This window comes from Lissotriton vulgaris, chromosome 3_1 (assembly GCF_964263255.1).
Source record: "Lissotriton vulgaris chromosome 3_1, aLisVul1.2, whole genome shotgun sequence".
NCBI lineage: Eukaryota > Metazoa > Chordata > Amphibia > Caudata > Salamandridae > Lissotriton > Lissotriton vulgaris.
Genome location: NC_141689.1, coordinates 2,103,127,188 through 2,103,153,478, shown reverse-complemented (window position 1 = coordinate 2,103,153,478; position 26,291 = coordinate 2,103,127,188). Strand labels below are relative to the sequence as shown.

General features: G+C 49.2%; 1 protein-coding gene across 1 annotated transcript in view; it reads left to right on the top strand.

The window, feature by feature from the left end:
* Positions 1-26,291, top strand: part of CWH43 (cell wall biogenesis 43 C-terminal homolog) — a 433,217-nt gene that overhangs the window by 140,762 nt on the left and 266,164 nt on the right. Inside the window, exon 5 of the mRNA XM_086962659.1 lies at positions 23,794-23,995. Coding sequence (XP_086818785.1) covers positions 23,794-23,995 — 202 coding nt within the window. The remainder of the gene's footprint in view (positions 1-23,793; positions 23,996-26,291) is intronic.

The window sequence follows — 26,291 nt, the reverse complement described above, 5'->3', positions numbered from 1 at the left end:
GTTACTAAGGACTCATATATTAAGAGCTCCCCATCCCGATATAAGTCTCCGAGCTTATGAATGTCAGCCTCCCACCATTCTGTGAGCATAGAAGCCGTGAGAACTACTTCGCCACCAGGCGAGCCCTCCAGGGGTATAGCCGGCGCATAGGGATGGTGTTGCGTGTGAGATATAGAGCCCTTCAGAAGCACTTGTATGCCACTGCTAGGAGGAGCGGTGTTGGGCGTGCAATCGCAGCAATGGGGTGGAAGAGCCTGGTTAAGTGCTTTAGTGAGGATGGTGGCAGTGCTGTGGCTGTATCGTCGCTACCACTATCCGCCAGCCAACGAGCAACCCATTGCAGCTGAGCGGCCAGGTAGCAGTGTTCAAAACAAGGAGCAGCCAGGCCTCCCCGATCTGTCGGCAGATACAGCTTCGCCAGCGCCAGCCTGTGCCTAGAGGTGCCCCAGATAAAGTCCCACAACAACAGCATGTTAAAAAAGGGGGCCGGAATAAATACTGGCAAACTGACAAAGAAGTACAGGAGGCTGGGAAACATGACCATTTTGGCAAGCGCCACTCTACCCGTGGTCGTCAGTGGGAGTGTGTTCCAGAAGTGTACCTGCGACCTAAGCACCGCGACCACCCTCCCCAGGTTCCCATCAAATAAATCAGTTGGTGGCGGTAAATCTGTATCCCCAGGTATTGGAAGGTATGTTCTTTCCACTGGACCAATGTACCCCCGAGACAGTATCCCGGGTCTACAGTCCCTGCACTAAAAGCGTAAAGGCAGGACTTACCCGCATTTACTCTGAGCCCTGAGGTACTGGCAAACGTGTGTAACAGCTGGGCCAGTTGTTCAGGTATGTGCTCCACCTCCCTCACAACCACCAGTAGGTCGTCAACGTAGAGTGGCACCTGATGGACTGCGTCTCCCATTGGTATCCCGTCACCGAGAGTCGCCCGTATAGCTACGGCTAGGGGCTCAATTTCCAGTGCGAACAGCAACGGGGATAAGGGGCACCCCTGTCGGGTGCCCTGGCCCACCGCCACCACTTTAGAAATGTAGGGGCCCAGCCGCACCCGGACCGCGGGATTCTTGTTGACCATATGGAGGAACCCTATGTCCAGCCCAAAGCGCAGCAGCACCTCCGATAGGTAGCCCCATTCCAGGCAATCAAACGACTTCTCCAGGTCCAAGATGAGGCACCCCACCCTAGGCCTTTCCCGTGCAGCCGCAGCTGCCACCCTGAAATACCTCCTGAGGTTCAACGAAGTGGACATCGCAGGGACAATCCCATTCTGATCAGCATGGACTAAGTGGTGGACCACCGGCGCCAACCGTTCCGCCAGCACCTTTGCGAAGATCTTATAATCCACGTTGAGTATTGCCAGGTGTCTATATGAGCCTAGTGCCGTGGGGTCCCCGTCGGGCTGGGACAGGGAGACCAGGAACGCCTCCAACATGGAAGGGGGTAATAATCCTTCTTCCACCGCTCCATTGTATAACCTATGAAGTAGTGGCGCCAGGGATTCATGGTAAGCCTTATAGTACTCGGCGGGCAAGACATCCAGCCCTGGAGTTTTCCCAGAGGCCATTGACTGGATTGCCTCCCCAATTTCCTCTAATGAGAGAGGCACGTTAAGCGACGCCTTCTGCTCCTCGGAGGCCGTGGGCAGATAGATAGAGTCGAGCAACTTCTCTAGGAGGTATCTGGGGCCAATTCCCTTGGCCCTATATAGCTGTGTGTAGTGGTCTGTTAGGACACGATGGATTTTGCGTTGCGTATACACCAGCGTTCCGCCCTCTGTGCGGAGTGCTTCTATTGGGGCACAGGGCCCCTCCTGTCGAACCAACCAAGCCAGGAGGCGGTCAGCTTTATCTGCTTTGGCTTGCGTTTTGGCCGTGTGCGCCACGTAGTTGTGACATCTCAACCGCTCCAAAAGCTCCACATGCTGGGTGCAAAGGTCCCCTAGCTTGTGTGAATGCCTGCCCGCTCCCTCTCCTTCCCGCTCATACTGCAATAGTTCAGCTTCTAGGCGCGCAAGGGAGGCTGAGAGTATCCTGCGTATGTTCCACATGGCCCCCAAGCAATGCCCTAGGACTGCCACTATGTGGGCGCCCCACACTACCATTGCACTGCTCGCAGTCCCTTCATTGATATTGAAAAACGCGAGAACAGCCGTGCCCAGGGACGAGCGAAACTCCGAGTCCTCTAGCACACTAGGCTGGAGGCGTCACGTGGGCACAGGAGGACGACCCGCCTTCTAACCGATCTGCAACCACAGGGGGTTATGATCAGAGTGTGTCCTCCCTAGGTATTCTGATTCTGTAAGAAGCGGGAGCAAAGACTGGGAACCCACTATCCTGTCCAATCGGACATGCAAGTCATGAACCGTGGAATAGTAGGAATAAATTCTATCAGCTGGGTGTAGTGTGCGCCACAGGTCCTGCAGCGCCCAGTGTGAGAGCCACTCCTTCAGCGCCTGCGCGTTGGACGCCACCGCTGTGGCGCGCAGGGGAGGAAAAGACCTGTCTAGCTGAACATCTAGTACCAAATAAAATCTCCCCGAGTAACCAAAGGAGCCCGACATAGGGGTGGAGGGCCTGGGTCAGCTGAGCTAAAAAGGACGGTTGGTTGACATTAGGGGCATACAAGGACCCCAGCAGTATTTCCTGACCATTCAATTTTCCCCGCACCAGTGTGTACCTGCCCTCACTATCCGAATGGGGAAAAACTTTGCTGACTGGCTACATTGAACAGGGTGGCACTGGAAAGGATGCTTGGGGCCAGGGGTGCTTTTACTATGTTGATTGGTGTATGGGAGAAGTTCGTTCCCATATGTGATGGATTTGAGGGTGGTTAACCTTGGTAGATCTAAAACTAATCACATTAAAGAAGGTTCACCTCAGTATATTGCATAGTGGGATGGGAGAGACTGAAATAGCTTTCTTTGTGGTATAGCTGCTAGATTAAGTCTTGATTTCATTATTAATTGATTGATGGCATTGCAACTGCCAGCTGAGTTGCAGAATTGTGTGAGTCTTGAATTTAATTGAGACATTTCCTGACAGCTTTCATGATGGCCTTCATTGTTTTGAAGACTCAATCTAACTGTTAATTTGTTATAGGTGTCTCTGGCCATGAAGAATAGGTTTCTGTATGAAGATCGGATAGATTTCTTTTTCGGATTTAGGTTTTGTGCTGTCTGTGTACGAGTGCATCGATGTATGTATGTATGTATGTATGTATAAACTATTTTGTAGCGCGCTCCGTTACTTGGGAGTATCCTGGCGCGAAGGGGAAAGGCGGGAAACAGAACCACAGAGAGAACAACTTATATTAAACTCTTGAATAGGTGTGTTTTTAGATTTTTCTTGAATAGCGCCACAGTTTGGGAGGAACGCAGATGAAGAGGTAGAGCATTCCAGGCCCTGGCCACAATCACAGAGATTGATTGGCCACCAAGTCTGGCACGTTTGAAACGGGGAAGGGACAGTTTCAGCAACGTGGATGATCTAAGAGAGCGTGCTGGAACATAACAAATAAATCGCTTTCTCAGATAGACGGGGCCATGGTCGTGAGTGGCTCTGAATGCCAGCACCAGAGATTTGAACAGGATGCGCTGCGCAACCGGGAGCCAATGAATGGAGCTCATCTCAGCACGTACGCTCTTCCATCTGGGGATGTTAAAAATCAGACGGACGGCCGCGTACTGGATGATTTGCAGGCGTTTCACCAGATAGGCCAGAATACCGCTGAACAAAGCATTCGCGTAGTCCAGCCTTGCCTGTATGAGAGCTCGGGCAACCGTCTCCTTAGCCTCTTTAGGGAGCAGAGGAAAAAATTTGCGGAGCATTTTCAGCGTGGCAAAGCAGGTGCCTGTCAGCTTTTTTATATGCTCCTCAAATCTGAGATCCTCTGCAAACCAGATGCCCAGGTTTTTTGCCGGTCTTCCCGTCTCTTTCGGGCTAGGAATGTTAGGGGGCCACAGTGTGTTCTTAAACAGGGGGGGGAAGGAACCATAAAAAAGCACCTCCGACTTGTCCTCATTGCACTTCAGCTGGGCCTGAGTTAGCCAGCGAAATACAGAGGACAGACACCGATGAACAACTGATGGATCCAAATTATCGTCTGGCCAGGTAAACAGCAGTTGGGTATCATCAGCATACCCTATTATCTTAGCCCCAAACTGTTCCGCTAGATAAACCAGGGGGGTGATGTAAACATTGAACAGTAAGGGACTGAGAGTGGAGCCCTGGGGGACCCCCGTGAGAAGTGGTTTAGGATCCGAGGCGTGGGGGGCATCCAGACCTGCTGAGACCTGTCGGAAAGAAACGAAGACAACCAAGCCAGCACCACTCCCCCGATACCAATAGTAGACAGCCTAGCGAGAAGGAGTTCGTAGGGGACGGTATCGAACGCGGCAGAGAGGTCCAATAAAATTAGGACCGCTCTACCGCCTCCGTCCAAACAGTCCCGAATCGCCTCAGTCATCTCCACTAGCGCTGTCTCAGTGCTATAGGTAGCTCTAAAACCCGATTGGGCAGGATGGAGGGCATTGGAGGATTCAACAAAGTTCTCCAATTGTTGAAGGACCACCTTCTCACAAACTTTCGTAAGTGCTGGCAAAAGGGATATTGGACGATAATTCCCAGGAACCGTCGCATCCAATCCTGTTTTTTTCAAGAGCGGCAGAAGTTTGGCTTGTTTCCACCCTAGCGGCACCTTCCCTGAGGCCAAGGAGAGGTTCACTATCTGTGTGATCTCAGAACAAACCAAATCCGCCACCTCTGAAAGCACCTGAGCCGGGCACGGATCAGCGGGAGAACCCGATTTCAGAGATTGCAGGAGAGGCAAAATAGCACCCTCAGCAACTTGGCCGAAGTTCAGAAGCTGTTGTCCAGAACAAGGACATAATGTAGGACACATGTCGGTCACTACGCAGTCAGCAGACATAGCCGCCATAAGGTCCTGCTGGATCCTCGCTATTTTACTAATAAAGAAGGTGGACAAATCCTCGCACCATTGCGCAGAGGACGGAAGAGCAACTGCGTCAGCCACAGGCGCAACAAAGCTCTTGACAATAGCGAAGATCTCTCTGCTATTGTTATCTGCTTTTGCAATACGCCCTGCGTAGTAGTTCCCTTTTGCTCCCTTGATGGCTGCATAGTAACTTTTTTGTGCTAGACGTAGAGCGGCTTTAGCCTCTGGGCTATAGCTGCACCTCCACGCACGTTCTAATTTTTTACAGCCAAGTTTCATCGCCCTCAGTTCAGGAGAGAACCAGGGTTGGGAGGGAGAATGTCGTACCCTAGACACAGTTGTACGTTTGATGGAAGCAGAAGCCGCCTGCCGCACCCACTCATTAAACTCGCCGACTGCCTCGTCCAGAAGCATCGTATTTTTCGGGCGAGCTCTGGACAGGGCCTGTCTAAACGCGGGCACGTTGATCTTTTGGGTGTGACAGATGGTGGGTGTGGGACCAGGTTCCTCCAATATCCACTCAAACCTGACCAGGTCATGGTCAGACCAAGTTGTTTTTTCCACTGTCACAGATTGAATCGGAAAATTGGAGCAGACCAGGTCAAGCAGATGACCTCCCTCGTGAGTTGGGACAGTAACCCATTGATTAAGCTGTGCCAGGGTAAGAATTTCGCCAAGCCTACGGGCTTCCGGTGAGTCAGGGGTGTCTACATGAATATTAAGGTCGCCGACCAAAAGAAACCTAGGGAAACTTAAGGCCCGTGGCACTATATATTCTTCTAAGGAGTCAAGGAAATGATTGGCCTGGCCAGGGGGCCTATAAATCACGGAACCACCTACGGTGAAATGCGGGGATATTTTTATAGTAAAATGAAGAACCTCGCCATCGCCACCCGCAATCGGTGGCTCAGCAGCAAAGGACCACCCCTCCCTGTAAATGACGGCCAATCCGCCCCCTCTCCCCAAAGGTCTGTCTACCCTCGCAATTTTAAAGCCTCTGGGGACAGCCAGTTCCACACTCGGAGCGGAGGTGTTGGTCATCCACGTCTCCGTGACGAACAGCACATCCAGCTGGCCATCCACCAGTAGCTCGAAAATATCTGCAGCATGTTTAACCATCGATCTAGCGTTGATCAGTCCCGCCCTAATGGTGGCAACACCGGCGTTCCTGACCAGGCGTGGGGGTAGGACAGGTTGGGGGAGGAAGCCACAGCTGGGGCACTCAGCCCAAGTTCCACCAGGATCTACACGTGGACATGGCAATCCTACACAGGGGGGGGCAAGCTTCACAAGATCGTGGCGAGAGTACTTACGTTTCTCTGAGCTGGCCAACCCTGCAGGGAGTCGGGCAGAATGGCTGGCCCTGGGCCCGTCCGGGGCACGGACGGGCACAGACGGGCCCTCCTTTGGCGCTCCTTCGGCGCGAAGACGGCGCGCCCGCTGCGCGCGGCCGCTGCGCGCCCTATGAGGTACCATTATTTAACCCCCAAGCCCCTCCCCGAGCTGGACCGCTACTTCCCGACCAGCCAGGGACCGGACCTCACTCAAGATGGCGCCGCCCGACCTGGCTCTCCACAGCAATCGGCACCGAGCAGCCGCTGTGGAACGGGGCACAGGGGAACCGGGAAAACAGCACAAAGGTTAAAAACGGGTCCAATTAGTTATAGTACATACAACACAATTTTCAAATCAATTGATTGTAAAAGTACAGATTAGGTTTTTAAAATGCGCTAAAACTAGAGTACAGGAGAGCGAGTGGGCAGAAGAGTAAACTCGCAGACTGCCTTTCTTTCCCCAGCGGAATTTCACAGTGCTGCCTCCGCTGCGGTTGTTTTTGCCTTATTTTGTCTGTAATTTGTGCCTGTATTTTTTTATTTCATTTTGCCTGTGTTTTGGTTTCCTTCCTTGTTGTCCGCCTACCTCGCCGCCCTCCGCCCTCCCTTCCCACCACCGCCGCTTTTCCCCGCCCCTTTTTCTATTCTGTACCCTCCCCGCTCCCGCCTCCCAGCTGCTCCGCCCACCCGCGCACTTCGCCTTAAATGGCGACCGTGCGAACGCGCAGCGGTCACGCGCAGCGGGCGCGCCGATTGTGCGCCGAAGGCGCGCCAAAGGTAAGCCCGTCTACGCCCGTCCGCGCCTGGACCGCGCCCAGTGCCAGGACCCCTGGCCCACGAGGACCCCGACCGACCCGCCTGACGTACTCCGCCGCCACCCTCACCGCTCTCAACACCGGCCGACTCCCAGAATGCCATCAAGCCACTCCACGACGTACCCACGGACCTTTCAGCTGCCACGCCTGCAAGTTCACCTGCATCCGGACCAGCCTCGCACCAGCACCCGCCAAGTCGAACACTAGCAGCACCCACCTCAAGTGCATCCTGCTCAACACCCGCTCCGTCCACAGACACGCCATCGAACTCTGGAACCTTCTAGACGCCACAGCCCCTGACGTTGCCTTCCTCACGGAGACCTGGATGAACGCCTCTTCAGCTCCCGACATCGCCATCGCTATCCCAGAGGGCTACAAGATCGTCCGGAGGGACCGAAACGCCAACCAGATGGGAGGAGGCATCGCCATCATCCACAGGAGCACCATCCGTCTCACGACCAGCACCGACAACACCCTGACCAGCGCCGAACACCTGCATTTCCAGATCCACACCAACCCGAACACCACCCTCAGAGGCACCCTGATCTACCGACCCCCTGGACCACGCACGCAATTCAGCGAGGACATCGCCGACTTCGTCAGCCCGCATGCCCTCCCCTCCGCTGACTACATCCTCCTGGGAGACCTCAACTTCCATCTGGAGAACAACAACGACCGCAACACCAGCACCCTGCTCGACAACCTCGCCAACCTGGGACTCAAGCAACTGGTGTCCACCCCCACCCACCTCGCCGGACACACACTCGACGCAGTCTTCTCTTCCAGCACAGACATCGACTTCAGCCACGCCACAGAGCTTCAATGGACGGACCACAGCTGGGTCCACTTCACCTTCAAGAGAATGACGACCCACCAACACCAGCAACAGGCCGCCCGCAGAAGCTGGAACAAGATCACAGCAGACCAGCTCGCCACCTCCCTGAGCCAGCACCCTCCTGCCAGCTCAGCGAACCCCAGCCAGGCCGCCGACAACCTCACGAAGTGGATCAGCAACTGCGCGGACGAACTCGCCCCACTGAGGACCCCGCCTAGCAGACCCGGCAGCAAGAAGGCCCCATGGTTCACCGACGAACTCAAGAGCTCCAAGAAGAACTGCCGAGCCCTCGAGAAAGTCTGGAGACGGGAACCGACACCGGACAACAGGACCTCCTTCAAACTTGCCACCCGGAAACACCACCAGCTGATCCGCGCCGCCAAGAAAACAGCATTCAAGGACCGGTTGGACAACAACGCACACAACTGCAAGGAACTCTTCAACATCGTGAAAGAGCTTTCCAACCCCAGCGCAGGAAACAACGACATCACCCCATCGCAAGACCTCTGCAACTCCCTCGATTCATACTTCCACAACAAGATCGCGGACATACACAACAGCTTCAACAACCAACCAACGTACACCATGACCGAACAACCACCCCCCACCACCACCCTCCACGCCTGGACCCCGATCAGCACCGAAGACACCATCCGCACGATGAACTCCATCCACTCCGGATCACCGACCGACCCCTGCCCTCACCACGTCTTCAACAAGGCCGACGCTGTCATCGCACCCCACCTGCGAGACATCATCAACACATCCTTCGACACCACCATCTTCCCTGAGAGCTGGAAACACGCCGAACTCAGCGCTCTACTCAAGAAACCAACAGCGGACCCCACCGACCTCAAGAATTACCGCCCCATCTCGCTCCTCCCGTTTCCAGCCAAAGTCATCGAGAAGACCGTCAACAAGCAGATGGCCGCCTTCCTCGAGACAAACGGATCCCTCGACCCCTCACAGTCCGGCTTCCGAGCCAACCACAGCACCGAGACCGCCCTCATCGCCGCCACCGATGACATCCGAGCCCTGATGGACAATGGAGAAACAGCGGCCCTCATCCTCCTAGACCTCTCCGCGGCATTCGACACGGTCTGCAACCGCACCCTAGTACGGCGCCTCAGCAACATCGGAATCCAGGACAAGGCGCTGGAATGGATCATCTCCTTCCTCGACGGAAGAACACAGAGAGTCCGCCTACCACCGTACAAGTCAGAGGCCTCCGAAGTCATCTGCGGCGTCCCCCAAGGATCATCTCTGAGCCCCACCCTCTTCAACGTCTACATGAGCCCCCTCGCGGCCATCGTACGCAAACACAACCTCAGCATAATCTCCTACGCTGACGACACCCAGCTGATCCTCTCCCTGACCAACGACCCCGCCACCGCCAGAGCCAACCTGCACGAAGGGATGAAAGAGGTAGCCGAGTGGATGACGACCAGCCGCCTGAAACTGAACTCGGACAAGACGGAGGTCCTCATCCTGGGCTCCTCACCCTCCGCCTGGGACGACTCCTGGTGGCCTCCCGCCCTTGGCACCGCACCCAAACCGACAGACCATGCACGCAACCTGGGCTTCATCCTGGACTCCTCCCTCTCCATGACCAGGCAAGTCAACAACGTCTCCTCGGCGTGCTTCAACATCCTACGCATGCTACGGAAGATCTTCTGGTGGATCCCCACCGAGACCAGGAAGACCGTCACCCAGGCCCTCGTCACCAGCCGACTGGACTACGGCAACGCCCTCTACGCCGGTACCACCGCCAAGCTCCAGAAGAGACTCCAGCGGATCCAGAACGCCTCAGCCAGACTCATCCTCGACATCCCACGAACCAGCCACATCTCCGGACATCTGAGAGACCTTCACTGGCTCCCCGTCAACAAAAGAATCACCTTCCGCCTCCTCACCCACGCACACAAAGCCCTACACGACCAAGGCCCGAGCTACCTCAACAGCCGAGTCAACTTCTACGCTCCCAAACGCCACCTCCGATCAGCCAACCACGCCCTCGCCGCCGTCCCCCGCATCCGAAGAGCGACTACAGGAGGAAGGTCCTTCTCCTACCTGGCCGCCAAGACCTGGAACTCCCTCCCGACCGACCTGCGCCTGACCCAAGAACACCTCTCCTTCAGGAAGAAGCTGAAGACCTGGCTGTTCGAGCAGTAGCGCCCCCCCCCCCCCCCAGCGCCTTGAGACCCTACGGGTATGTAGCGCGCTTTATAAGTGTCACTGATTGAGTGCTGCCACCACTATGATCAGCCACGAGGGTCAGGGAAGCACAGGATCTATTTAACCCCCAAGCCCCTCCCCGAGCTGGACCGGTACTTCCCGACCAGCCAGGGACCGGACCTCACTCAAGATGGCGCCGCCCGACCTGGCCCTCCACAGCAATCGGCACAGAGCAGCTGCGGTGGAACGGGGCACAGGGGAACCAGGAAAACAGCACAAAGGTTAAAAACGGGTCCAATTAGTTATAATACATACAACACAATTTTCAAATCAATTGATTGTAAAAGTACAGATTAGGTTTTTAAAATGCGCTAAAACTAGAGTACAGGAGAGCGAGTGGGCAGAAGAGTAAACTCGCAGTCTGCCTTTCTTTCCCCAGCGGAATTTCACAGTGCTGCCACCACTATGATCAGCCACGAGGGTCAGGGAAGCACAGGATCTATTTAACCCCCAAGCCCCTCCCCGAGCTGGACCGCTACTTCCCGACCAGCCAGGGACCGGACCTCACTCAAGATGGCGCCGCCCGACCTGGCCCTCCACAGCAATCGGCACAGAGCAGCCACGGTGGAACGGGGCACAGGGGAACCGGGAAAACAGCACAAAGGTTAAAAACGGGTCCAATTAGTTATAATACATACAACACAATTTCCAAATCAATTGATTGTAAAAGTACAGATTAGGTTTTTAAAATGCGCTAAAACTAGAGTACAGGAGAGCGAGTGGGCAGAAGAGTAAACTCGCAGTCTGCCTTTCTTTCCCCAGCGGAATTTCACAGTGCTGCCACCACTATGATCAGCTATGAAACTCCTGTGTGCATGGTTGCGTGTGTTTTGTCTATATCAAAGATACCTGTGTATGTGTGTATATGTGTGTGTGATGTTTTCTGTGTGCGTGGAAGCCTGTATGTTTTTTTGTTTGAACAAATATTTATTAGCATTTATAATAAGACATGTATAACAATATTAACAACTTACCCCTGCTACCACTACCGTCCCTTAAATCCAGTTCTCATTACAGTATGTATACAACACATATTTATTTAGCAAATTACATTTTTACCCATTTTCTTCCCCAGAATCATCACTCTTTTTTAAAATCGTTAAGGCAATCTAATGATGATCCCATGCCCAAACGTTTTGAATTGATCGGCTTCCTTACTTCATATCACTATAAAATACTGCACTCTCATAACCTGCCCAACTAAACAACTCCTCTTTCCATTTTGCTACACTAGGGGCCATGGGCGCCTTCCAGTTCATAGTTATTTCGCGTCTTGCAAGGACCAAATCTAAATAAATAAATCCTGTAGTATTTTTACACTTTAAGGGTCTTGGAAATCCCCGTAGCCGACAGACCATTGGAGCACACTCAATTGATCTCTTTATTGCCTCATTTATACAGAAGATTGATTCCCGACAGTATTCAACAATTAATGTGCATGACCACACCATGTGCAACATTTCTGCACCATGTACACCGCAACTTGGGCATTCCACAATTATCTAATTTAAGCTATTTTTTCCCAAAGTTAGATATGCTCTGTGCAAGTGGAAAAACATTATAATTTTAAATCTCACATTTCTACATGCAATGTATACATTTCCAAGAATTTTAGACTACTCCAACTTTGGTATTGGATGTGCCAAAACCTCCTCCCATTTTCTCTTAGATCAACAAGAGGTGTTATCAAAACACTTGCCTGATAAATGCACGTCCCCACCTTCATACGACCCGTTGTGATGCACAATATTTGACAAGCACAATGTACTTGCGCCTCTACTAAACCCATACTCAATGGTTGTGCATTCTAGTGATCACCGCTTGATGTAAGAAAGAGTGCCATCTCGGGATCTTAAAAGTGTACGTACCTGCACTAGGATATGGTCCCGGTCTTTGAAATGGAGTAATCTGGCAATTACTGGCCTTGCCGGCTCTCTGGCCATGGTGGAAGCCCTGGCACCCGATGTGCCCTTACCAGTGCATAATGCTTTAAGTGTCCCACCTAAGCCATAACCTCCCTCAACTGTTTTTCCATCAAATATGTCATACCCCCAATGCCTCCACTGACCCACTATATCCATTCTGGCAGTCCTGTAATGCGAAAATAATTTCTTCGGAAACTATTTTCCGCATCCTCCATACTTGCTTCCAGTATTTTTAGTTTCTTTTCTAGTAAACTTTGTTGCTTTCATTTTTCGTCTCTTTCCTGGGTGATTTAGCCTAGAGAGCTTTCTGTACTTGTGATCCGCACCACCAGGCAGCGATGGTCCTCTCTTCACAGCTCCTGATCTGTCACCAGAGCATCAAACTTCCTCTCTAATGCTTCTAGCGAAGCACCTATCACCTGCAGAATAATGTTTAGTGTTGCTGCGGGGCAATCCTGACTATCTTCTCTTGCTCTCCCTTCTTCTACAGCAGATGGTAGCTGCCCCAATAACGGCACATCCCCTGATTCTTTTTTCTTGGTGGTTTTCTCCATTGTGCCTCAAAATCCCAGCACGTAAATACCTTAAATACCTCAAACTGTATTTTTGGTGTTTTTTGGCTTTGCCTCATGGAAGTGCGCTTACAAAGTTATAGGGGTCCACAGTGCTTGAAAACAAGAATAGTATGCTTCTTTCTTAGTGCCTGATAACGTACAATGTGGGTATCTCAGTAGCTAACTGGGATGCAAGGCAACTAACTGTAGTAAATGTCATGGTAGCCTCAATCTCGCTTAGTTGGCAGCAAGAGCACTCAAACCTCTGTCATTCCCTTGTGCTCAAGCATCACCCCGGACCAACCAAGATACAAAGAAAATGCCCAAAAAGTAACTGTTATTGAGACTCGGGGGCAGCCTCGCTTATTTGGCTTCAAAAATACTCACTATTGTCTATGAACAGTACATGTCCTTAGTTCTCCGCCATTCTCCAGGCTGCCTTCAGAAGCTGCTGGTATTACCCCCCTTAGCTCTGCCTGCCCTTGCTTCTACCTCTGCCCATGGCACTGACTGACTTTGCATCTATTTTGACTCACGAGACAGTCAGTATTGTTAAATGGCCTCAGCAGTCTCCAGCTAAAGATACTGACACCTCCTGCAGCTGCTGCCTCCTGTAGCTGTCGTCTGCTGCTGCCGCTCTCCACCCCTGTCCCAGCTCGGCAGCAATTACAACCCAGCAGAGCCCACCATTTTATATTGCTGCCATCACTTCAAAGGAAGGAGGAGGGATCAGCAGCCATGATCATGAGCTGATGCTGCTTGCCTTCAGGACATGAAACATTGTTAATGTATCTCCTTCCCTGTCAGCACATGCAGGGTGAAGGCAGCTCTCTCCACTAACAGACCGACTGCGACTATCCCAGCAGGAGGCTTCTCACCAGTGGGAAGGTAGCCTCTCTCCACAGCAGAGGCTATAATTATCAGAAAAGGAGGCGGTAATTATCACAGTCGGCGGCTGTAATTATCCGAGCTTGGGCAGCTCTCTTCACTCAACCAGTTCCTGTACCATGCCAGCAGGAGGCATCTTGTCAGTCAAGCTGCAATTCCTGGCTGCACAGTCTTAACTGCTCCAGTTCACAACTGCCTAGCCACAAGCGCTCTGGTCAAAGCCGCTCCACCCACCGTCTTGTGGACGTTAGGCCATCACAAAGACCAGGCAGCCAGTTATGTTAAATGAGCCTTGACAGTGATAGTCTCCAACTAAAACATACTGACGTCTCCTGCTGCTGCCACTCACCGCTCCCGTCACAGCTTTGCAGCAATTATAGCACCTACCATTTTATAATGCTGCCATCACGGTTCTTCGCAAACGAAGTGGGACAGCAACAATCATTATGGCAATGTTGTGCCTCTCCTTAGGTGACTGGAAGCCAGTCTACAGTCCCCAGGGAGTCCACAGTGTTCAAGTGGCCATCCCAGTTGGCAGGTTAGTGGTGGACGGTGAAGTTAGGCTTGGGGTGAGGCAAACCCCAACAACTCCAACCTACTCCATTGGTGCAATTTTGTCTAAACGTGGACGCCTGTATGTTATGTGCTTCTTGTACCTGCACTATGCAAAGTCAAAATTTTTGACCTGGTCAATTGGTTTTACATTACAGTTTGCTCCACTAGACAGAAGCATTATTCCTCTGTAGCAAACAACCAGGACAACAATGCAGCAGCCCACAATTTATCCTCAATCTCTGAGCCATAGCCTTGTTGTTAGACCCAGCAAAGCCAGAATCCACCGTCCTAGATAGGATAAGTATGATTTGCTTGTCCAATAACCTGTGCTCACCCTTGAGAAGCCAGGCCTATCCTCGGGGTCAAAGTGCAAAGTATTGGCACAACACCACCCTTGCAAAACACTGAATACACTACAAAAAGACTCCACACTGTATGGAGAAAACACAGGTCTTTGTATTACACACACATTGAAATCAAAATGACATACACATTGGATATATACTTTACAGTTATATGCAATTGTCGAACTCTCCCATTAGCAGCAATTCAGCATGAACATATATGTACCAGTCATAGGTATTCACTTGCCCCATTATCTCTTCAGCCCAGCCACACAAGCAACATAAACCCATCTGTGTACTTCCCCGAGGTGTTCCTGATCCAAGCAATCTCTCCTTCATCAAAAGCAGAAACATACATGCAGGCTGTTCTGAGGTATTCCGCTTTCCCGCTAACACATTAGCATAATACACGACATTCCCAATATTGCATACCCAGTAATGGTCAAGAAATCACAGGTTTTGACTATGCCTTGTGACCCAGCCCCTGAGCCACTCAAACTACACCAGCCAACGATACACGTTGCAGCCGCTGGTAACACTTTGATTAGTCTGTCAAAGACCACTTAAACTGGAAGGAAACCATTAATTGGTTTCATCCCTCCAGACTAGGACTTCAGACATCCAGCAGCACCTTCACAAGTGTGGGATCACTATCCCCCGCAGGCAAAAATCTGTGACACCAGAAGCTGCTGCGCTTCCCAATTGGAGAAATGTTTCCCCTCAGGCGGAGGTGCAAGCTGACGTTGCTCCATTCAGCCCGTCGTGGATGCACACAAGGCACAACGAGATACCTTTGGTCCAGTCACAATATGCTCAACAACAAAGTACCTTGTGGGGTGGGTCTGGGGAGCAGGAGCCAGCAACCACGGACAGAGGCTGTGATTGCAGGCACTGTCGTTCTCTCGATCTGGAGTCCTGAGACAGTCTAGGCTTCTAGCTTGGGTCTCACGGACTCAGCAAATGTCCTGCAACACCCCTCAGACACCACACGATATGGAGTGCGAGCTAGGGCATGTTTCCGGCTGCAAGAAGAGGTTCCCTCGGACTCAGCAAACTTCCCCAGCACTCCCCGAACACTTCCATTGTTCCAGCACTCCAGGTGGGCAGTTGATCTTTATGAGCACATTCTTCTGAACAGTGTGATTACTGCGTACGTGAGGACAGTCCTTCTCCCAACTGACAATCACTTCCATCTGTTTCTGCTGAACCCTGCTTGGTCCTAACGATCTTGTGGAAACAGGGAGGTCCTTTCTGTCCCTGGGATCTTGTGGACAGGAGGCCAGCCAACTAGCCCATTGAGATTGCTTAGGGACCCGGGCCACAACAGTTAGCAATTATCTGCAGGCCAGCAACATCCAGGTAAAATACACCAGGTGATAGTCCCCTTCCTGGAGCACAAAAAACCCCAGGCCACCACAAGTCTGCGGATAATCCAGTTGCAGTCCCTTCAGCCCCAATGGTTCCTCTTGTTAATGTCCCAGGGTCAAACCAGTATAATATGGTTCCAATCCCAAAGCATCAGTAACTCCTGAAGGCAGAGCCCCGGTGGTCATATCCACAATGGCCTTTGAAGATGATATCAGTTCAAAAGGCCACCTTGGAAACGCACAGGCCATCTCCAAATGTTATCCTGTCTGCCATCCTACCCTGAGAAGCTTGATCAATATTTCTAGTGGGGCCAAGACCCTGCCCCTTGGAATGCAAGTGCTAGTTCCACCCCCTCGTATCAGTCCCAGGAAGGCCCCTCAGAGTCAGAAGATTGCAGTTTCCCTTGAGCCCCTAGTTTATGCCTTCTATCAGGAATGCACAGATGTACCTGTCCTACCAACACCCAGATGTGAATTGGATACAGACTGCCAGGCACACAGAGCCACAAGCACAGAAATGCCCACTTTCCCAAAGTGACATTTGCTCATCAGTAATGTCGAATCCACTCGCACAACCGGAGAGGATTTTCCATTACTAACTCATGAATATCAAACACTATACTGCGACTCTTCTGCACGTAGGAAATACTGCTCAATAGCCTTTCCACGGATCCCACATGTTAATCAATGCGAGAAGCAGGCCCCACCGTACCCACCACACCATCCGGTGCCATTTATTACCAGTGCATGTAGCACACCTGTGCCCATGCCCTGCCTCTTCTCAACACTGCACCCTACCCCCAGGGAGTTCTCCAATGTAGCGAGAGACATGCAGAACCTTGACAAGTAGCTTTTTAAATGCCAGGCTGAGCTACAGTAACCTGTACACATGCAGGTCCCTCCAGGGCAAGCCTGTGGCATGTTTGAAGAGCTACCTTCATGGATGACACAACAATTTCTGCAAGCCCATGGAGGAGCATTTGAGTTACATGCCCTAGGTATATGTCTTGCCCCTACAGTTAACTCAAATCAGGCAATCATGTGTATACCAATCACCAGTATGCATATGACAAGCACACAACTCTGGCACTGAATGGCAAAGTCAAAAGCGCTCAAAAGTCTTAAGGCTAATACATGGATGAGCTGGAAGTCAGGAGGGGCATAAGAAAAATGTCAAGGGAAAGCATTGTAGAAAGAAAGGGTCATTTCCAACATGTGTCTGTAAGTATATTTCCCTTGACAATGATTGAAATGCTTTTCAGAAACTATTCTCATGTTTGTTGTTGGCGGAGGGTTATACAATCTCATACCGATGCGACATTTAACTGATCACATTGCATGTGAATAATTTTTTTATTAACATCATGGCAATACATATCTAAGTGGACAAGATCATTAACCAGTCCGCAAGGTCCACACAGGGGGACCAGTGCCACAACAACTTAATACAGGGCAGTCTGCCATGAGTCCAAGTAAGTGCACCCATTTGTGTTTAGATAATCTCACACAGTAAATAAGAATTCAAACACATGAATAGGAGGGGAAGCAGTGTGTGGGGAAGGGAGTATTTGCCATCAGAGATAAGGGGTAATGGAAACTCAATTTGGGGTGCCATAAACGGGGGGATAATAGACTCAAAGCATCTGGTGTAACCAAAGGAGGGTTGTGGTGTGTCGGGTTAATCCGGTAAATGAGAGTGGAGGATTCCCCTGGATCGGCGATTTTAGACCAGATGTCCTCACAGTCCGAGGTATATCACCTCAGTCTTCCTCAGTGGAAACATCATCTGAGATCAGGATTAGCTGCACTGTATCATCTATACTGGTGGCAGGCTTGAAGAATCATGTGCCATGTCTGTCCATGGTCAGGGCTCTGCAACCCCTTCTGCGCATCAGTTTTAAGCAGCGTTCCCTTTGCATGCAGTCTAATTAGATAGTTCCCTACTTCACCCCTGGAATGTAAGTCACCTGCGAGATGTCCCAAACAAAGTAATCTGGCATTGAGAAAGGATCAGGGCTAGGTCAGCAAATTTCAAAGTGATCGTGTTGACTTTATTTCTATGAAACAAGCCCAATAGGCAAGTTGCCAACAATGTAACCCTGTTGCGTCCAGTAGAAGAGTTATGAAGTTTACCACTGTTTCCCAGTAAGAGGTAAGGGCCATACATCTCCAAACCACACGAAAGAAGTTTGCCCCAATCTCTAAGCAGTGGGGACATGGTCCCTGAATCCCAGAGGACATGAGATTCATGCTTTTAGGTGTAAGATTTGCTCTATGGATATAGGAAACTTGAATGAGATGGAACCGGGCATTGCAGGATGTACGAATGTGTGCCCTTAGGACTTCATGCTAGTCCTCGTCCGTGAGTACTTTTTCCATGACTGGGGACCAATGGTCTCTCAAGTCAGTCAGCCCATTATGAGTCTCTTCCATCACGGCTTTGTAGATAAGAGCTTTTGCATGAAATTAGCTGGTGATGGGGCATTTAGTCTCCAGGCCTGTATGGCCGGAGGGTTACTGTCCGTCCTTCCCTCACGTCTGCCGCACACTTGCAGTGACTGCTCCATATAGTAGGAAATGGTATATATATATATATATATATATATATATATATATATATATATATATATTATGCGTTCAAAGTGTTTTTCTTTTTCATCTCCCAACCTGTGTTGTACTGGCGGGGCTTCCTTCGTAGGTATCTCCAGGTTTGTCAAGACACGTTCCTGGGCCACTACCTCAGCATGGATTTGGGCCCGAGTCCCCACTGTGACCGATATGCAGAGGCCAGGCACCACTAATTTAAATGCTTCCCGCTCCAGTACCGAAGAGGATGTCGTACCCATGTTTTCTCTGAAGGAATTGCAGATTGTGTCCCCTAGAGTTGCTTTGAAAGCTGGATCATCAAGGGTCCCAGCATTGACTTTCCAAGTTGGGGTACAGGGTCTGGCCATCGTCCTGTCAAGGGATAATAGCAACCGGTTGTGGTCAGAGTATGTTGTCACTAGGTACTCATCTGGAGGCCAGTGGAGCATAAGAAAGTATCCAGGCGAACCGATAACTCGTGCATGCACGAGTAATAGGAATGAGCACCGCCTTCAGGGTTGTGGATTCTCCATGTATCAATAGACCCCCAGTCATCAGTCCATTTGCTAAATAGTTGAACCCTTTTTTGAGTCCATTGGTAACTGATCACACTGCAGTCCGATCTGCAGGGCCGAGGGATCTCTGAATATCAGGAATTATTCCGAACAATGTTTGCACTGTCGTATGGTAGCATACTGTTGTCCTTCATCAATATTTTACATTTAGGCAATGAGGACATTGGAGTTGGTGAAGACATACACTGGCCAGTTGGTGGTCAGGGTTGAAGGTCACATTTTACACTGCATCTCACGCTGCTCTCTACTACACTGCCATGGTGAAGGGGGTGCATTTTTATACATTTTCCCCACACCATGCAACGCTAAGGTATGCAGTGATATGAAGGGTGGGTGAAAGAGCGAGTGCGTCCGGTTGGCCCTGCATTGGCTGTCATTGTATTGAGAGGTCATACCTAGCGTCCCCTTGTGCTGCAGTTCCAGCCCCCCGTGCAACGAAGGTTGTCAGCACAAAAACAATGGGAGCGCATGGATGGTATGCCTGCTTTCAAATCACCCTGCCAATTGGGCGCTCATGCTCCAGCGCAGGATTTGGCCTCTGTAATGCAGTGCATTGAAGTTGATGTATTCCAATCAGGGCACATGGACATCATCTGCTGGGTGACCTCGTATGTGCTGAGGAGAAAACTGTGCGCCATTCTCTAAGGGCTGCCTTGAATGTGGAGGGTCCCTCAGCTCATGCAGTGCTGTACTGTACTGAAATATCTGGCTGGTAAAACCTGATCCAAGAGAATTACTATAAGCTTTATTTACAGACTTAAGAACCTCTAATGCCTGCTGTCATCTCCAGGCTTCTAAGGACCGCTCTCACCGGGTCACAGCTGGGACATTTTTGACAGCAGTCTAGATTGGTGTGATTTCCACCACACCCTAAACAAGCAAGCAGTCTACAGCACAATTCCCTCTTTTATTAACAAAATACTATAAAGCAAGATGGTCACATCAGTTTTACAATATAGTCGTCCTATTTTGGGATATATTTCTTGTTCCTAATGATTTCTTCTCATTACATCTTTCCTTTTCTTGAAACTCATTATCCGTACATCACCCGTGTTTCTTCACTCTTACTGTCGCTTCTTCCCTTCTGGGCATGCGCTTTCCCTTTTTATCATACTGTTTACCACTAACCACAAATTACATCTCTTGCCATATTCCATAATACTGTTCCATCCTCAACAGTGACGCTAGTGGCTCTCCCACATTGATAGCTTTCATCAGTTTTGAATAAACTATACATGCACTTTATATTTCCCTTTATTTTTATATTCACCCACTGGCCTCTTGTACTACCATCTTTTTTCCTCCCCTTCTTTGTCATAAAAATTCTTGCTAATGATCTGTTTCCTCACCACCCTCCTTTTTCGTCTTCTCAATATCAACATTATTGCTAGGGAATCGGACATCAGTATTAATCAACACGTAAGATCTTGGTCTCCTACTGCTCAACCACATGAATGACGACGGCCTGCTGATGAATGCTCTGTTGTTCTATAACTCCAGATCATGTCTTCAACTACTTTCATCTGATGTAAGTTGTTCATTGACACTCACGCCCTATCAATAATACTGGATTGGTACCCCGGCACCCCTTCTAGTTTTTTTCCATATTCCATCTACGTCGCCAATGAAATAAGTAGCTGTCCGCACCATATCTAAGGTAAAAAGTACAACATTTATTTACAGACTCATCATTGGGCAGCGTAAGCAGCATTAATTCTTCTCCATGATCCTACCTCAGCCTGCATTAGCAGCTTTAATGAGAATCTCCTTTGGCAGGCTGGTATGATGCCCGTTCCATTTCACCACCGGCCCAGAGAGCTTTCCCTGTGCCCCGTAGAGCCAGACTCTCACTGTGCACCAAGTTAGATATGATGAACTCATTCAGTCACTTTGCCCCTTCAATAATTAAATCTTACAAAAGATTCAAACCTGTGACCTTCTGTGTAACCCAGTGCTGGACCCAATGTCTCACTCGTCCTGGTTGGTACCTCGGAGGGTGTTGGAAGAATGAGTCAAGCATCTGGAGAAGTAGTCCAAGAGGTAGAAAGTAATGCCCTGTGCAGCCAAGTGCAAAATCATAAATTTCAGTCTTGTGCTGCTGAAGAATTATACACAAGAAGAGATGAGGCTTTAAAGTCCACTTAACTGCAAGGGAGTCTTGCAGTTCTGATTTTTGATGACCTTGAAGAGACCAAATAAAAAGAAAAGAATGTACGGTTAACATGTAGAGGGCATAATTAACAGCAACCCAATCAACTGTATTTTTCCTCTCTGTACTGTACCTCATCATATCCAGTGGAGTGAGTGAGGAGTGCCAGCCAGGAAAGCATCTTTCTCTACTGGTTGGATCTAAATGCCCTCGACTGTGATGTACTTTTATTGTTTACTTGTCTACTTTACACTCTCTACCTGCCTGGCATTCTGAAGATGCCAAGCACAGTCTTTAGGAATTTGGCAAAACTCTCCAAAAGCTGAAGCAAGGCCGTGCGCAAAGCACCCAAAGATGACCATCTCAACTGTCAGTCAATCAAAGGACAGTACTTCGCTGAGACTTGCAAAATTTTCAAAAACCCAGTAGACGTCATCTCCCTTCCCCAATTCTTCCTAGAATCCACCAAAAAATTGGAGGGCAAGAGCCCTTTCCTCCCCAAATAAAATATTCTAAAACCCAAGCAGCAACCGGAAGCACTGAAGAGCCTCAGCAACAATTGTGTAGATGAGGTCATGTCATCCGCAAGACGCAACAACATCCTCCATCCAATCAGTAGCAGCAGCTCCATTCTGCTGCAAAAAATGATCATGAACCCAAGTGGCAGCAACAAGGCACATGGAGCACTCTAGCACCGACCAAGGGAACAATGACACTTCTGAGGAGTGTGCATGTGTATAACAATCTCTGAAGATGTACACATTTAGACTGGTAATATAGTACAGAGGTTCCAGACGGTGTGCCAACGACGGAGCCAGGTGCTACCAGCAATCAGTAGCACTCGTGGCACAGAAGTGCGTTTAGATGAACTCCTTTACAACTCTCCCACGCTGGCTACAGCAATGATTAACATGCAATGCAATCTGGAAGCTCTATATTGACCTACCACATAGAAACCTTTCACTTTGGAAAAATAGGCTTCTTGTATTTCCTGCCCTCGCAGATGTTTTCGCTTGATGATTTGATCATAAACTCATAGTCACAAAATCTCAAAATATCTTTGCTAAAATGGAAATGAGAGAACAGTTGTTCCCTATTTGGTGATTATTTGTATGTCATATAGTATTTAGACGTTGACAAGTCGGCGGTGTGCCTCGCTCCTGCAGGGCTAACATGCAACGCAAGGGATAGGGAGACACTTGGCGCAGGGGTGCACGTGCTGAGGCGGTTGTATCGCTCTACTCCTGTCGCACTGATAAATAACCTCTGAAAATCTCTGATGACAGCGGAGACCAAACTTACTTTATTAGATTAGAGACAGGGAACAGCTTGTGTTCAGAACACCATTCTTGTATCTTGAATTGATGGGATCCGATCTAATATGCAAATGCTATTGTTTTTAGCTGGGCAGCCTGGGGAATGGCACGTGGCAATTGTAGTTACGCCATTGCAGTACATTAGTTTCAGAATGTATTCACTGGAGTTCCAGGCATGCAGAGCCATGTACGTTGCGTTTCCAAGCTCTGTAACACTAGCCTTTGCACTCCATGAAGGCTGTCCGCACACATAGCAACTATTGTCAAGGTACCTTTGCTCTGCTAGTCAGTAAGTGTTTGCTGCGGCTCAGGCAAAATAACTCCAGGTCTTTCAATGTCAAATGCATGGGGGTGCTGTTTCTCAAACAAAGCCACTCTTTGATAACAGAAGAGGTTGGTCTGAAGCAAAAGAGGGCTCATAGAATCCCAGGTTTCAGTTGACACTTGTTGACTCTGTGTTTTAGTTGACAATTGGTGACTCTATGATTTAAAAGCTCTGCAGGTGCAGGCCGGCAAAGGAGATCTGTTTATTTAAAGCACATCTGTATTTTATAAGTCATGTTAAGGTGCCTTAATCCGGGAAGGAAGCCGTTCTCACGCGGTGCGGTACGAAGAAGGATGGTGTAGGGAGCATAGGACTTCATCAAGAGTCACCCTTGCTGGTACAACCATTTCTATGACCATCTTCCTCTAAGCTTTAGACTATATAGCAACTATAGAGGACTGACTGTACACATCTTGTTAAATATTTGAAGACAACTTTCTTTGGACTACTTTTGCCCACAACATAACATTTATGTGGCATCACAGTACTATTATTTAAGAAACCTTTTGAGACGTTTGTGTGATAAAGAAAAATTCTACCCAGTAAGACGACTACCCATGATCAAAAGAATTCGCCCTAGAGGCCGAAACGCGTCGGCTGCGAAAATCCGTGTTTTGATTGTACACCCTTTTGGAATTAAGAAAATCACAACCAAGAAAATCTACGTCTGTGATTATTAGTATTGTAGTCTAAAAACTGTGTGGTGCACCTTTGCGTTTATGTATTGACTACTTGAGTTCTTTGATGAACTAACACTGTGACAGTGGGTGTTAACCAGTGTGCACACACTTCGCCCATACAAACCATTGGGGGCGATTTAAAATTGGGAGTGACTTGGCTTAGGTGCTATAATTTATGAAGGTTCCACTGTCTCTCTTTCTTTTTGACATCATTTCAGCATATATGCATGAAAGGACGTTTGCATTTCAAAAAATGTTCTTCGGCAAATGTTTACAGTAAGAAGGCCGTTGTATTGCAAAGGATGTGCAGTCCGTATTTACTCACAGACCTGGGTTTTCACAGACAGGAATGCCCAGAAGGAAGCGGATCACCCCAGCAGCACGCCCGCCGAAGAAGCCGAGCCCCGGCCCAGCTGGCTCCTGTCTGCGGCCGCCTACGGCAGCCTCCTCTTCCTCACCTACTGGGTGTTCGGCGAGGTCTCCCTTGTCTCAAGGTGGGCGGTGAGTGGCCACCCCGACCGAGGACCGGATCCCAACCCCTACGGGTAAGAATGTGTCTTTGCATGTTCATGGAGCCACGGCTATGTTCTCCGAAGGCGCTGTAGTTTAAAGGCCTGATTTAGGAAAAGTACGGAAGCAGTACACTCCACCCCAGCTATGCACTATCATCAGAACAAGTCAAAGCCAGCGGCGTTGGAAATAGGGGTGCGGCCCCCTAGACAAACTGCAGACAGTGTGGCAGAAAATGTGTAATATGCCGTTTAGTGTGTCTTTTTCTTGCAACAAATGTTATACTTTTAAGTACAGTCAAAGGCTGCCTGGATTTAATTAAGCCAGGCTGCAGCTGTTTCCAACAAAATTATTGTTAAATTCGGCTGCCACTTAGATTTTATGCTTATAATTGTATGAATTAAATATTCATGTATTTTGTTTTCATTCACATATGTTTATTGAGTTATTAGGTATGATAAAGCACATAGCAGCTTGAAGAATTAAGATAATTTGTACTTTGAGACATTGCTCTAGTTAGATGGAGCTCATATTCTAACCAGTATCAAAAACAACCCCACGCATATTAAACAAAGGCTAACACTATGGTGAGTTATTACTGTTTTGTAAATATCTTCTGTTTGAGTAGCAGTTATTAAAATTTCAGATCTACAATACCATGCTTTCTGTGACATCATGTGTAGATCCAATCCATTATCGGCATACATTGCACATTATCTTCATGCTTAAGAGTCATTTACTTTAGCAATTTAATCTTTAAACATCCACATTCTTTTCAGTGCATATCCAGTTTTGCTTTAAGTATTAGTGTAGTCATTTGATACTTCACATAACACTTTCAAAGAAGAAGGAGAAAGCTTTATAGAGAATAATTTTATTGCAGCAGGAGCATCTCAAACAGGAAAGGATGTACAAAGAATAGTGTGGTTTTAACAAAAAACCAGACACAACTGTACTGTAGGAAATCAGGTTATTCATTGTGTGGCCTGCACACGTTATAGATCTACAATTCACCTTACTGGGAACCAAGCACCCCATTGTAGTGCTTTAGTCTCTCAGGGTAGCGAAGCAGAGCAGTCCAAGGCCTACTCAGGGGTGTGCTGTCACTCACTGACACGTAATTATAACAGCCAATAAATGATTGTCCAGTCAGCACTTTTTCTTCAGAAAAGGAGAAGTACTTTTACTACACACACAGACTACTAAGTACTATACAGTAATCTTTAGATGGAAAATACCACAGATGACATTACATAAGCACCTTAGGACCCCGAAAGAGGTCATATAAACATGTAAGGTCAGTCTACTTACAGGTAAAAGGTTCAAGATCCACAAACCACATGTTAACAACATCATTTTGTACTTAAACTCAATAATCAATAATAAACAACATGTGTAAATGCACCTATTACTGTCAATAAAGAATATGCACTATGATGAATAATCATTTTCAAAAAATTACATCAATGAAGGATTTAAAATGAGCAGAAAATGTCCAAGTATTTTTTATAACCTTTTCAACTGTGAAAATACAATAATGAAAACAGCCACTAGAGGGCGTTACATTTTGACTACATTATATGCAAACATAGACTCCCACTGTGACGAGGAGCGCTGCTGCTTTGTTTTTGCTGCACAGCCTACCGCGGCATGGCTCCTCCTATTGTTGTTTTCATTTTTGGGTGGTGCCTGGACCCACGCTGGCCACCCCATGCCTCCATACGTGAGGGTAGTCGAGGGAGTCCACCCCTTGCTGTCCCGCAGGCTTCCATGTGGCCCACACCTCTGTGTGAGGCCGCAGGAGCCGGAGCGTTTCTCTCCCTGCCCGCTCATGCAGTCTTCTGCAGTGGCTGCCCCACTCCCCCTGGGCATGGGCAAGGGGCGAGGCCACCACACTGGGAGGGAGAAATGGTTGCTTCCAGGGTCTTTCTTCTCACGGGGCTGGGATAGGGTACTGGCTCTCTTTCTTCTGAATATGGCCCAGGGGGTATGGTCCCCGCACAAGCGGTGAGTCTAGGAAGTGGGACCACGCATGTCCCCTCCTCGGAAAAATGAAAAACATCAGACCCCAGGGAGAAAGGCCCCCCTTTGGCATGAATGAGCCTGTGGGAGGGTGTCCCATGCACACGCCCCTCCTTTGGTGTAAATATGTAAATGTTCCTTACACCGACCCCAGGGCCCAGGCCCATCCCAGTGGTAATTGGTGAAAATGGTCACAGAGGCCCAAGCGGTTGATCAATAAAAAGAGGTCAAATGTTGCCATCCTGTAAAATGCCATAACTCAGGCCCTGTTGAGAAGATTCTGACAATCCTGTACTCATTTTACTCCTG